Source organism: Eptesicus fuscus, chromosome 6, assembly GCF_027574615.1.
Source record: "Eptesicus fuscus isolate TK198812 chromosome 6, DD_ASM_mEF_20220401, whole genome shotgun sequence".
Taxonomy (NCBI): domain Eukaryota; kingdom Metazoa; phylum Chordata; class Mammalia; order Chiroptera; family Vespertilionidae; genus Eptesicus; species Eptesicus fuscus.
Genome location: NC_072478.1, coordinates 77,437,908 through 77,452,165, shown reverse-complemented (window position 1 = coordinate 77,452,165; position 14,258 = coordinate 77,437,908). Strand labels below are relative to the sequence as shown.

General features: G+C 43.5%; 1 protein-coding gene across 1 annotated transcript in view; it reads left to right on the top strand.

Moving 5' to 3' along the window:
- KLHL3 (kelch like family member 3) overlaps positions 1 to 14,258 on the top strand; it is a 110,679-nt gene that overhangs the window by 62,839 nt on the left and 33,582 nt on the right. Inside the window, exons 8-9 of the mRNA XM_054717881.1 lie at positions 7,024 to 7,140; positions 12,076 to 12,225. Coding sequence (XP_054573856.1) covers positions 7,024 to 7,140; positions 12,076 to 12,225 — 267 coding nt within the window. The remainder of the gene's footprint in view (positions 1 to 7,023; positions 7,141 to 12,075; positions 12,226 to 14,258) is intronic.

Genomic DNA, 14,258 nt, shown 5'->3' with positions numbered 1-14,258 from the left:
GCAGAATGGGTTCCTAGTATTCTCAGGAACACCGTATGAAGAATAAATAGTCTTGAGGTCGCCTTTCTTTGGTTGTCCAAATATTCTACAATGTACTGCACCTGTTGATTTTCCTTTTGACAGTTTGTTTCATTACTGATCCATAATTTTTTATTGTGAGGCCACCTTCAGAGGGTGTTATAACCATGGGAGTCTGGGTTGCTCTGGCCTGTGGAAGTGCCCCTATAGTGCAGGTTTACTGGTTTAGAAATAGATGTTGTTGATTTTTTTTGTATTATTTTTTTGTCTTGAGTATCCCTTTTTCCACCGAATAATGTCAGTTCAAATCCCACATCTCTATGTGGCTTGAGCCTGGGATTCTGATTTCTTGAAGATGAAATTTCTTACCTCCAAGGCCACAGGAGATGGCAAGCTTCCTTCCCCTTCCCATAGCAGATGGGTGGAAATCCAGTTCCAGTGTTACAGCTGGGGCACACCAGTTCCGGACATCAAAGCCATATCTGCATTGTACGGGCCTGTGAGCCATTTTGATCTCAGCTTCTACTCAGCTCCCAGACTTGAATTCCTTTTTATTTAAAGCACTTGGGCATTTCTCTTTTGCTTTTGAGTGTGGCTCAAATCTTCATTTTTTGGTAAGAAGTCCAGTTTCATGTGTTTGGAGCTTTGCGGAAGATTCCTTCCACGTCAGCTCCCTCTGTCAGATTGACTGGAAGGCATTCTCCATCCCGGTGCCATGCTCCAGCCATTATAGGATTAGTGGCCCTGAAGTAACCTCTCAGGTTGTGGGCATTTCTGTCAAACCAGCGCTTCAGGGTCATGTGCTGGCTACAGGCAGCAGTGGAAACCTGAAGAGCAATTTCCAGGCAAGGCAATGCTGCTGTTTTTGTTCTGTCATCGTTTTTGTTGTTTCTGTTCAGTCAGACATTGGTAGTGTGCTATTGTAGGAAGAGAACCATGCACATTCCTGCTTTGGTTAACTTACTCATTCTCTCAATAAATATTTATTGAGTGCTTTCTATGTGGCAGATAGTATGTTAGTCACAGGAGAGACATTGGTAAACAGATAAACACAAGGTCCCTGTCTTTGTGGAACTCATAGTCTCATGAGGGAGACAGATTTTATCAACTATGTACACAAATAAATAATAGCTACAATCTGGGAATTGCACTATGGTGGAAGCGTACAGGGTGCTGTGAAAGTGTGGACTGAAAGCCAGTGGTTCTAATTGCTGCCCTGTCACCCATTTGCTGGGTAACGCTGGGCAGACCACTTTCTCACTCTCCGCCTCACTTTGCCCTTTGTGAGGGCCTCTGGCTGCTTCACAGGGCCCTCGTGAGTCTGAAATGAAGCAAGTATAAGAAAGAGCTCTTCGGTGCCCTATAAAAACTCCAGATGCTGATGCTGTCAGAGCCAAGAGTGCAACTAGCTAGATTTTCTAGAATCCGGGAGCCTTCAGACCAGGAAATCTAGCCAATGGTGGGCTGGTAAATAACAACTGCCTCTCCAGAAAAATTCTAAAAGCCCTGATTTGTTTGTGGATTCATTTGCTAATTTCCATGTTGTAAATATTTCCACCAAGACTGGTTCCAAACGACCAGTGTGATGCCACTAAATGCTGGGCTGGAAAGAAACACACAGGACGAGCTCCAGCCGCAGCACATCGCTGCTGCCAGCTGTCCCCGTGTTGTGTGTGATGGGGGTGGGGGGGTGGGGGTGGGAATGTAGTTAACATAACTTGTTAAACTTTAGTTTAAGAAACAACAACAGAAATCTGACAGAATCATTCTTGTGTCTAGAAGTGCTGCCTTCTTGATTTAAAATCATGTCAGTGGGTGTGGCAGATGCTACTGGCTCAATGCCTAGGAAAGAAAAGATTACCTAGAGGGGGTGTCCTGGGAGGGTGGAGAGGGTGTGATTAGGATTATGGGTTTAGGAATGTAGTTTCCCAACTTAACAAACAGTCTGCCTAGGTTTTTTAACTAATTGTGCCTTTGAGATGCAATACTGTATAATGTTAGAATTTGGATTTTGGAGTTAGAGGTGAATTCACATCCCAGATTCACTACTTCCTGGCAGCGTGACCTTGGACAAGTTGCCAACCTCTCTGAGGCTATTTCTTCATCTATAAAATGTGAACAACGATACCTACGTTACTGGGTTTTGGTGGATTAAATGTGATCATGCCTGTAAAATGCCTAGCACTGTGCCTGCTAATGATCAAGTTAGTCCTTCTCAAATCTTGAGTAACAAATTAGGTGCATGTGTAGAACCTAGTTTTTTCTGTGATGTTGTCACAACTAGCTTTTTCCCCCCTGTTTTGTGTTTTGCCAAGTCACTCCCCTGCCTATTTTAACTTGAGTTCCCCTTCTTGATTCTCAGAACGCATTTTGAAAGCAGGGGTAAGTGCCCCAGGCTCCCTGCTTTACTTGCAGGGTGCGGGTACTGTCCAGTGTGACTGGGGGAGGGGGTGGTAGGAAGATTAGTTCATCTGGTGCTCTCTGGCCAGGCTTGTGTGCTTACTCAGAGGTGTAGTGAGCAGGGGATGATAAAATCCGATTTTCTCCATCTCTTCCCACAATGCAGTCTTGTAACACTTAATTAATTGGTTTTGAATACGAAGCAGGGAGGAAATGATGCTATTTCATTGTTTAAAAGTGAAACCCTCAGCTTGCCTTGTAGCATCTTATTATTTCATCATGGGACCATGGAAAGTATTTTCATCTGAGCACCTATCACCCTGTTCCATGACTGAAGCCACAGATTTTTCTATAAAGAGCCAGGGAGTAGATATTTTAGGCTTTGTGGGCCATAGAGTCTCAATTTAGCTCTGCTGTTGCAGTGAGAAAGCAGCCACAGACAGAACACAAACGAATGAGCGTGGCTGTGTTCCAGCAAAATCTTATTTACGCAAACAGGTGGCAGGCTGGCAGGCTGAATGGGCCTGTTGGCTTTTGTCTGCCAACCGCTGTTGTAGACGTTGGAGAGGCAGCGAGAACAATGGCGAGAGCATGAGCACTGGAGCCGGGTGTGTGCGGACCCCAGGCCTGCTGCTTTCTGGCTTTGCACTTGGGTGAGTCCCTTAATAAGGGGCAGGAGTATTGGCTCATTGGGCTCTCATGAGAGTCCAGGGAGACGGTGTCTCTGAAGAATAGGGCACAGGGGTGGCACTTGGTGAATATCAGCTGCCCTAACTTGTTCCCCCTTGACTTGGCTAGTCCCCTGATTTTTTTTTTTTTTTTTTGGCGCGGGGGGGGGGGGGGGGGGGTGCGGGAAGGGGATGTTGGGAATAATTTTAGGCATATTGAAGACTAATGCTAATTGGAAGTTTATTTGCTTGTTTATTTTTCTAGCATGAAGTCTAAATGAAAAAAAACATGTGGCCTTCTCTAGCTGCTGAGAAGGTCATTGGTGTTGCCCAGTGCTGTAGCTTTCACAGCTGAGTAGGTAAACAGTGCAGCTAAGTGGAACGAGTTGGACAAGTCAAGCCAAAAATAAAGATAAGGTTAAATATCGACTTCATTAGACTCAGCTTGCTTTTCAGCTTTTATAACAAAGACTAAGCTGGTTGATGGGGAAGGGCATGACCAGTAAATGCCACCTACTCAAGGACTTGCGGTTCATTCTTTAGCAAAGCTTTCTCAAACAGCCACCTGCTCTGTGCCTGGCAGGGCGCTAGGCTCACTCTCATGCAAGAGCTCACAGTCTAGTAAAGGGGAGTAGAAGGATAATCCCCACATAGGCAGAGGGGGACTGTGGCTGCTCCCTACCTAACCCAGCAATGCCAGATTTCGCCAGCATTCTTTGGTCTGTGTCCTGGCTCTGCCCTCTCCACCAAGATTCCCGCCCCCACCTCCCAGTCCTGCCCTTTGCTTCAGCCTGGGCAGGTTCCACGGCCTCCTTACATTCTGAACTCATTTGTCCATTCATTCATTAACAAAGCATTTGTGTGCGTATTATGTGCCAGCAAATAACACAAGGTCCCTGTTCTCATAGATCTTAAGGATTAGTTGGAGAAATACAATTATTCATAAAATAATGCTATGGGGGTGAGCAATATTGCTCTATGATGGTTAATAATTTTAAAAAATGAACTAGACAAGGAGGATTCCCATGGGTGTATCTGTGTGTGTTTGTGCATATGTGGGTTATTTATACATATCTGGGAGCAAAACGTACATACATGCTGCTCCTTCTGTTCCATTTCTCTTCCCTGTCCATTCTGATTCCTTGATCAGTTCAAGTATGCCCAGCCTGACTTAAGTAATTATGTGGGAAATATCAACATATCAGTACACACACAAAATATAGTTAGGTTAAGAAAAAGTAGAGTCCCCTCTTGCTCCCCTCCTCCCACAACCCCGGGGAAATATAGTTTTCATTTCAACTTCATGTCACATTGTAAATTTTGTTGCAGTATTTTCCCCTTTCCCTTAGAATTTCTTTTCTTCTTCCATCCACTTTAAAAAAAGTATTTCAAACCTATTGTAAAGTTTGAAAGAATGAACATTCATATGCTCTTTACCTGGATTCACCAGTTGTTAACATTCTATTTCATTTGCTTTCTTTTCCTCTCCCTACATATTTAATTTTTTATTTTGCTGAACCATTTGACAATAAATTGCAGACATCATGACACTTCACCCCTAAATATTTTAGCATGCACCTCCTAAGAACATGCTAAATAGAAACTTCCTTTTCTAGCCATAAAACCGTTACCATACTAAAGAAACTTAACACTGATACATCATAATATCTAATATGTAGTATGTATTCAAATTTCCTTATAGTCTCAAAAAAGTTCTTTATGACTGTTTCTTTTAAATCCATGATCCAATCAAGGATCATACACTGCATTTAGTTCTCCTGTCACTAAATTCCTTAATCTAGAACTCTTTTCCTCCCCCCTTTCATAATATTAGCAGTTTTGAAGAATCCAGGCCAGCTGTCTTATAGAATGCTCCAAATACAGAATTGTCCAATTGTTTGATTGCTATAAGATTCAGGTTAAACATTTTAGGGAGAATATGACTTAGGGCAGTGGTTGGCAAACTCATTAGTCAACAGAGCCAAATATCAACAGTACAACGATTGAAATTTCTTTTGAGAGCCAAATTTTTTAAACTTAAACTTCTTCTAAAGCCACTTCTTCAAAATAGACTCGCCCAGGCCGTGGTATTTTGTGGAAGAGCCACACTCAAGGAGCCAAAGAGCCGCATGTGGCTCACGAGCCGCAGTTTGACAACCACGGACTTAGGGGATACTGTGTCCTTCCCATTAAATCACAATCAGGAATATAATTCACAATCAGGAATATAATTTGTTTGTCCTACTATTGGTAGTGGTAATTTTGATCTCTTGTTAAAGGTGGTATTGGTCAGATCTCCTCATTTGAGGCCTCCTCCTCCACCCCATGTGATTAATCAATAATTTTCAAGGTGCTACTTTGAGAACTGTGAATATATCTTGTTCCCCAACAACTCTTCACACAATGATTTCAGCATCCACGGATGATCTTTGCTGAATCAAATATCACACTGATGTTTGCAAGATGATGTTTTTCTAATTCTATCATTCCGCCTACTTTTATTAGCTGGCATTTTTCTGTGAAGAAGAGCCGTTCCCACATTTTTTTGTTTTTAGCATTCTTATGGACTCATGAATTCTTTCTTTATTCATTATCATCCATTTACTATCGTTTGAACTAAGAATATTTTAAATTGAGGCATGATTTACACATAGTAAAATGTGTAGCTATTAAGTGTACAATTGATTAGTTTTGACAGATGCACATGTTCATGTAACTGCCACCCTGTCAAGATATAGAACATATCTATCGCTACAAAAAGTTTCCTTTGGCCTCTTCCCAGTCATCACCTTCACCCCCTTCTTGCCCAAGCAGCACTGATCTGATTTCTTCATTATTCTCTTTTATGTTTAAATTTCCCTAAATGTTGGCAGTGAAAACCACATCTAGTAGGCGTTGTCTATGGCCATCTGTCATGTCCCCCTTAACTTTCGAGCACTTTCAACACCGTGTTTTGTTTTATTCTTTCTAACAGCTGAAAATACCCCATGGCATGGTTACTAGTTTAATAATTTCTCCACTAGTAAACATTGTGTTATTCCCTTCTTTATCCTGTTAAGAAAATGTGCAGCAAACATCTTGGAACACATTCTTGCACCACTTTTGTGTTTTTGTAGGCTAGAGCTTTATTTTTTTGGTCAAAGAGTATGAACATTTAAATTTTTTATTGATACTGTCAAATTCTTCCCTTCCTTTAAAGAGCCTTGTTAATTAAGTTTCCACAAACGGTTCTGGTTTTCCCGCAGTCTTACCAACATTGATTTTTATCTGTCTGTGTGTTTATGGTGGTGCAGAGTTTGAATTTGGACTTCTCCTTGAGTAAGGCAAACACCCAAACCATAGAGTCTCCTTTTTGGTTCCAAGTCCAGTTTTGATTTGTGTAGAAATGAAATCTCTCTTCAAAGGAGAGGTCAAACCAAAGGAGAAATGTTTGCTATTCAGTGTCAGAAATTCTCTGTCATTCAATGTCACATTCACCATTACCACCAACTTTTGGCAGAGGGTCTTCTTATTGTTTTTATTCTGTCTTAACCGAGGAGAGGTTAATGAGGGGAGGGTGTGTGTGAATGGGATGATGGATGACAATGCCGCCAGGGCTTTTGGTCCTCTTGAGTAGTCTTTATAAAACTTGGTTCAGAGTGACTGCTCTGTATGTCTACTCTTAAATAACGATTGGAACTGATTTTTATTTTGCAGTGAACTTGATGATTCTACATTTGGGATAACAAGTTTATAATAACTTACATGTGTATGTGTGATCATTCTCTTACATCAGCTACTAAACAAAGACTTCCTATTTTTGTTTTATTTTAATTATTGAACTTTAAGTTAAACACATTTGTGGATGACTTTTAACTTTTTTTTTCTTTTTTCAGGTTGAGGAAGTTGTTTGAAAGCTATTGTCTCTTTGGTAAAGTTATCTATGTTGACTTTATAGGTATTTGAAGCTGTGATTTCGTGGATCAATTATGAGAAAGAAACTCGTTTAGAGCACATGGCAAAGCTGATGGAACATGTCCGTCTCCCTCTTCTACCTAGGGATTACCTAGTCCAGGTGAGTCCTGTGTGAAGAATAAGCCTCTAGGGTTAGCATGGGTTACCCTGGTTGTCTGGAGTGGTTGAGGAGTTTTCTGGGTCTTCTGTACTGGTTGAGGGCATTAACCCATTGAGTTAAGTGTGAGGGGTGGTAGCATAAGAGCATTGGTTTGAAAAGAAGACAATTAGGTATCAGTCCCTGCTCTACTATTTGTTAGCTTAGAGTTTTTATTTAACCTCTTAAAGTCTTGATTTCTTCTTCCATAGAAAGGAAATTATAACAGAGCCCAAAAGTGTTGTTGTGGGACCAAAGGAGTTGTAAATATGTAAGTTAGGTGTTTAGCATGGAGCAGGGTCAAACAAATGTTCAATAAATTAGCCACTTTTATTGTAGAGGACCAATCAGAAGGGTCATTTCCATAACGTTGCTTTGTTCCCTTTTGCCTTAGCTTTAGGCCACTTGGGGTCCAATTTGGGATTGATAAATCAACTCTCACAGGTGCCTGGAATGCATATTGCATCTACCTCCTCTGAAAATAGGGTACCATATGTTTTTTCATTTAATCCTTATAATAACCCCCTGAGCAGAGATTATAACCCCCTTTGTTACAAATTCTGGCTCTATCACACACACCTTGCACTAAGCAGGCCACCACCTTTAATGCTCTCTATTCTGTTTATCTATTACATGACTTATTTTGTACAGCAAATAACATTACATACTCTTACAAGTAGGAGAGTTTAAAACTTAAATATATGAATGAAACGAAACTCCAAGGCATTAAGTCAGCCCTCAGCTATCCCTGACAAGTCTCTGGAAGGAATGGAAAGAGTGAAGGAAAGATAAGAGGATGCTCAGTAGCCCAGGAACCTAGCTCTGTCACTTCTCAGCTGTCTCACGCCGGAGAAATACTCAACTTTTCTCAACCTCAGTGTTCTCTCCTCTGGTAAAAATGGCACCTGCCTGTGCAGGATTATTTGAGGATAGAATGAGACCATCCATGTGAAGCCTGCGGCCGTGCTCAGTGAATCCAGCTGAAATATGTCCTCACAAACACTTGTAAAGTCCTCAGCTCATGACACTGTAGTCCATAGGCCTCATGTCAGGGAATTGCAGTCTGAACTCTTAACCTCAGCCCTCTTCTCAGGTGCTGAGCCCTGTATTTTGCACTTTGAATGGTACCACTGCCACCTGGTGGCAGCATATCCTTCCAGTAGAAAAGGTCCCTTAAGCAGAGGGATTGAACCTGCCAGAGCTTGCAGTGTCAATCAAACCTCCCAGTGTCCTGTGAGAAACTTATCAAAGGTAGAAGTGGACATTTGGCCTCCAGCACAGTCTTGCTTCCACAGGGAGGAAGGACAGTCTGTGGACCTGAGTTCCAGAGAAAGCTCAAGGGGCCTTAGAGACCCCTAGTCACATCCTTCAGTAAGTGTCCACAACCAAAACTTAGCAAAGACATTAGGACATAGTTCCCGGGTTATTGTGGCGGAGTAGGGTTCAGATCTGGAGAAGAATGGGTCTGAGGCAATGGGCAAGAGAACTGTTGTATAAGACCTCCTTTTAAAAAGGGCTCTTTTCAGAACACATCTGGAGGAAGAGGATATTTCAGTAACACTCATTTGACCTTGAAACTTCAAACTGGTGTTTCCCACTGGGGATGGCTGATTGTTGAGGAGGAGAAGGAGAAAGGGAAAGCCCTGGCCGAAACAGGTTTGGCTCAGTGGATAGAGCGTCGGCCTGCGGACTCAAGGGTCCCAGGTTCGATTCCGGTCAAGGGCATGTACCTTGGTTGTGGGCACATCCCCAGTAGGGGGTGTGCAAGAGGCAGCTGTTTCTCTCTCATCGATGTTTCTAACTCTCTATCCCTCTCTCTTCCTCTCTGTAAAAAATCAATAAAATATATTTAAAAAAAAAAAAAAGAAAGAAAGAAAGGGAAAGCCCTGGGAAGACCTGCACCAACACTGTCGGACTTCTCGGGGAGGTGTTTCCTTGTTTGTTTGTTTTCAATAGGTAACATTTATTAGGCTTTCATTAAATATTTAAAAATACTGTTCTAAGTATGTAACATGCTATATCTCTAAAATAAGTTTTTATTGTGATAAAATATATAACATAAAGTTCATCATTTTAACCATTTTAAGTAGATCATTTAGTGGTATAAATTTCATTCACCATGCCGTACAACCATCACCATATCCATTTCTACAACTTATTCATCATCCAAAATTGAAACTCTGTGTCCCTGGATCCGGGTGAGGCCTTGTGCACCTAGGCCCGGGTGAGGCCACACGCCCCTGGGTCTGGGAGAGGCCACGCGCCCCTGGGTCCGGGTGAGACCATGTGTCCCTGGATCCGGGTGAGGCCTTGTGCACCTAGGTCCGGGTGAGGCCACACGCCCCTGGGTCTGGGAGAGGCCACACGCCCCTGGGTCCGGGTGAGACCATGTGTCCCTGGATCCGGGTGAGGCCTCGCGCACCTAGGCCCGGGTGAGGCCACGTGCCCCTGGGTCTGGGAGAGGCCACGCGCCCCTGGGTCCGGGTGAGGCCATGTGTCCCTGGATCCGGGTGAGGCCTCGCGCGCCTGGCCCGGGTGAGGCCACGTGCCCCTGGGTCTGGGAGAGGTCACGCGCCCCCAGGTCCGGGTGAGGCCATGTGCCCCTGGGTCCGGGTGAGGCCTAGCGCCCCTGGGTACGGGTGAAGCCGGATCCTGGGTCCGGGTGAGGCCGTGTGCCCCTGGATCCATCCGGGTGAGGCTGGGTCCCGGGCCCGGGTGAGGCCACGCGCCCCTTGGGTATGGGTGAGGCCACGTGACCCTTGGTCCGGGTGAAGCCGTGCCCCTGGGTCCGGCCGAGACCAAACCAGAGGGAGTCGGACCTCCGTTACCACCATTTGTCCACCATCCAGAGCTGAGGGGTCAGTGCTGACATGTACACATAAGGAACTGGTGGACATTGAAATTGGGTCTCAAAAGAACTGTTGGTCCAGAAAGAAACTCACTACAGACTGATTCATTTGCCCGTCAGCATAACTATTATTGCTCGTCTCACATTCAGTTCTCATAAGTATATATCTAGTGACATATGATCTCGCTCATCTAGGGGAAATGATGAACAACATAGACTGAGGAACAAGAACAGAACCAGAAGCAAGGAGGCATCGATCGGACTATCGGGCCTCAGAGGGAGGATAGGGGAGGGTGGGGGGAGGGGGAGAGTTCAACCAAAGGACTTGTGTGCATGCATATGAGCCTATCCAATGGTTAAGTTCAACAGGGGGTTGGGGCATGCGTGGGGAGGGGGGTGGGATGGGAATGGGGAGATGAGGACAAATATGTGACACCTTAATCAAAAAAGAAATTTAAAAAGAAAAATAAATAAATAAATAAATAAATATTCAGTAATGAGAAAAAAAAAAAAAAAAAAGAAACTCTGTACCATGAAGCACTAACTCTCTAGGGGAGCTTTTCATGCAAGCTGAATGAGTTCTTTGGGAGAAATGCTATTTATGCATTTCTCTTTCCTCCCAAAGTTTTTTAGAGCTCCTCTCTCAACCTTTTACTTTTTTTAACTGACCCTAAAAGTTTATGACCTGTCTCAACCTGGTTCAGTCCCTCAGCAGGAGGGTGAAAAAACCTTCCCAGAAGACAGTGTTTTGGGAAGTATTCTTGGGATTCATCTCTGAGGAAGGAAGTTGCCAGATGTGACAGAGGCCCTGTCTTACCCATCCTTCTTTCCCTGCCAGATCCAATGCTGCCCAGCAGGTGATGGCCCTGGCCACATTTCCACTCCTAGTTACAGGTGGGCACCTAGGAGAGGCTCAGTCAGGCCTTGTGCATGATCAGCTTGAGGTGAAGATAACTGAGGTGGGGAGGCCCTTCTCATTCTCCAACTGGACTTGAGCACCTCAGGGTCAGAAACCTTATGTTGTTCATCCTGGGGTCTAGTGCTGGGCTGCCCAACTAGAATCATTCAGTCAGTTAGCTGTTGAATGGAATTGACCTTTTCCAACAGATTCCAAGCACTTCAGCAAAAAAAAAAAAAAAAAAAAGAAAGAAAGAAAAAAGAAATGAAGTGGCCTCTGGAGACCACACTGCCCCTTTCAGATATGCCACATAGCAGTCTGATCTGGACCAAAACGGTAGAGGTTTGAAAGAGCACCAGGCTGATTTCATCCTTGGTCTTGCTCAGGAAACATTTAGGATTATTTTTGCTGAGCACCTGCTTACGCCCATAACTCTGGAATAAGAGGTGAAGAAGCTATTGTCCCAGCTTAGATGGGGTCCAAGGTGAGGTCAGTAGGTGGGACTTTTGTGCAGGACATTTTTTCTACTCTTATATCTCTGCTCCGTTAGAGGGTGCCTCACTGGCCAGTTTTATCCTTAGGATTTCTCTTAAGAATATGGATATGAATTCTTCTTCTTGATAGTCACATTGTTTTATTTCATGCTTCCAAAGGTTGGCTGGTGGATCCCACCCTCTTCCTCTTCCTCACTTTCCTCCTCTCAAATGTTTGACCATTTGCATAAACATTGTGATAGATTCAAACCAGGTGGAATGTGGAAAAAGGCTTTCAGGACAACTAATGGTCTTTGTTTTACATAATCTCATTTTAAGCTTCAAAACAAACAAATGAAGACACAATTAGGTTGTGGGTAATTTTAATATGCAGATTTTATAGATGAGAAAACTGAGGATAAGAAGAATTAAGTGGTAGAGCTGGAATTTTTATCCTTGTTGGTTTGATGCCTGAGTTTAATCACTTTTTTCCACAGTACTCTTGAAATGCAAGAGGTGACCACCAAGTTATAACTCTGTGGACCTTTCTCTTGAGGTCTGAGATGATGTGCTGTGAGAATGAATGAGTGTGGGAATACAGAATGACTCAGCCTGGGGTGACAGCATGGTAGATGTGGCCAGGCTCTGCTGCTGGATCACCTGTGGTTTATTACCTCTAGACAGTTGAAGAAGAAGCTTTGATAAAGAATAATAATACCTGTAAGGACTTCCTCATCGAAGCCATGAAATATCATCTGCTCCCTCTGGATCAGAGACTCTTGATTAAGAACCCCAGGACCAAGCCCAGGACTCCAGTCAGTTTACCCAAGGTAAGCCCCAGCCCAGTCACTGCCAAGAGTTGGGACTGCGCCCAGGGAAGGTGGCCTTCTGTTCCTGCCTCCAAGTCTTTCCTCACCCGTGGCTGCCCTGCACCTTGGTTGTATTAGGATCAAAGAGATGGAGTCTACTGGTTCCTCTTGAATCTGCTGGTACCTCTCTCTTTTGGGCTCTTCCTTTCTTAAGAGTTTCAAGGTAATCTCCAATGTCACCAGGGCGGATTGAGAATACCGCAAAGCCCTTCCCTCTACCCTTCTCTTGTTTCACACCACGGTTTGGGCTACGTTGCTTTTGAAAGCAGAAGAATGCTGTATTGGTTTTGACTTAGTGATGGCCAGAACAATCCTCTTTCTAGGCCCTTCTTTGAGTCAGAACAATTCTAGTCTGGTTCCTTCCATTACCACAGAGCCATAAAGGACAGTTAGGACTGCCAGAGGGGAGAAGGTGCTTAAGAAGTCTGATAGGTAATGAAGCAGGGAATAGAAATGGGAAATGAGACATTGTGAGGGGCAGGAGGGGGCAGCCAGAGGAAGGAAAGGGTGAGCATAGGAGGGGACCCCATGATCAAGAGTCTGTGCGGGGTTCTGGATGCTTTGCCTCCCTGCAAGTCTCCTCCCTTCTCTGGTCCTCAGGTTCCTTATTTGCTGAATGAAAGATGCTGCACTAGATGGTCTCTAACATCCTTTCTGGCTTGGCATTGAGTAGCCTTCCTAGGATCCTAACATACGGCTGAGTGTGGGAAGGTTCCAGCCAGCCCAGGAGGTCCCTTAGAATTTAGGTGATATGTGCCTGTGGGGAAGAGAGGGGAAAGAGCATAGTGTGGGCTACTCCCCAGAGGGAGAGCAAGAGCTGGGTCCTTTGTCTTGAGGCTTTTATCTCTCTTATGTAGGCAGGAATGTTAAGGGAGGTTTCAGGGGAGGGCTTCAGCAGAATATTCATCAGTTTTTTAGGTGTGCTCCCTTAGGGTCATGGTCTCCACTGATTGGTCAGGGTCAGGGCAGGGGGTCTTTAGTCATTGCAGCTGGTCCTGGTGTCGCCCACCTGGTTTTGCTGCTTTTCTGGGCCTGGAGCTGAACTACAACTGAGGCCTAGATGTTCTCTCTAGAGAGGTGACCTGTATCTGCTGTAAAGTGCTCTGCCAGCTTGTTCAGCTGTCTCAGCTTCCCTGTTCCACTTGTTTGGCCCACTGGCCTGTCGCAAACCAGCTAATATGGTGGAACCAGTGTTTGACTTGAGTCTTTCTCACCCTCCAAAGCTGTTCTCTGAACCCATGACAACCTGCACCTTGGTTCACCATTGTAAACCTGAGATTATGTATGTACCTGTCTTCCTCCTGCTGTCCAGTGCTGGTTACAAGGGGCAGCCACAGGGCAAGGGCCTTGGTCTGAGTGGCCACTTGGCTTACTGAACATTGACAATCTTTTGTTTTATTTTGTTGAAATAGCTCACTCAGGCTTCTTCATATTTTTCAAAATGAAAATAACAGTTTTCTTTAATGATAGGAATATGTGCTCATTTTAGATTAGTAAAAGGATACTGCAATTTTTGAAATAAATTTTAAAAATCTCCTGAAATCCCTCCACTCAGTGGCAATCATTGTGATCATTTTGGTGAATTTTCTTTCAGACATATCTCTGTGCACTTATTCACAAATAGATAAAAATGTACACTTTTAGATAAATGGAATCTTGCTATATAGATTAAAATCTTTTTTTCCTCCTATTCAACCATATTTTACAGACTGCTTTAAATGTGTTATCAGTAGAGGTAAAATCAGCATTTAAATTGTGATAGGTACATGGTATTTAATTATATTTATGTACCATTATTTAACTGTCCTGTATTGATGAATTTGCAGATATTTCTATTTTTAAATATTATAAACATTTCTGTGTCAAACATCTTTTAAAAGCTGGCATCTTGTTTTGGTTTGCATTTCTTTAATGGTAAGATTAATCTTGGTTGCATATGATTATTGGCATTTGTATTTCTTTTCTTTTTTTAAATTCTCTATTCATGTCCTTTG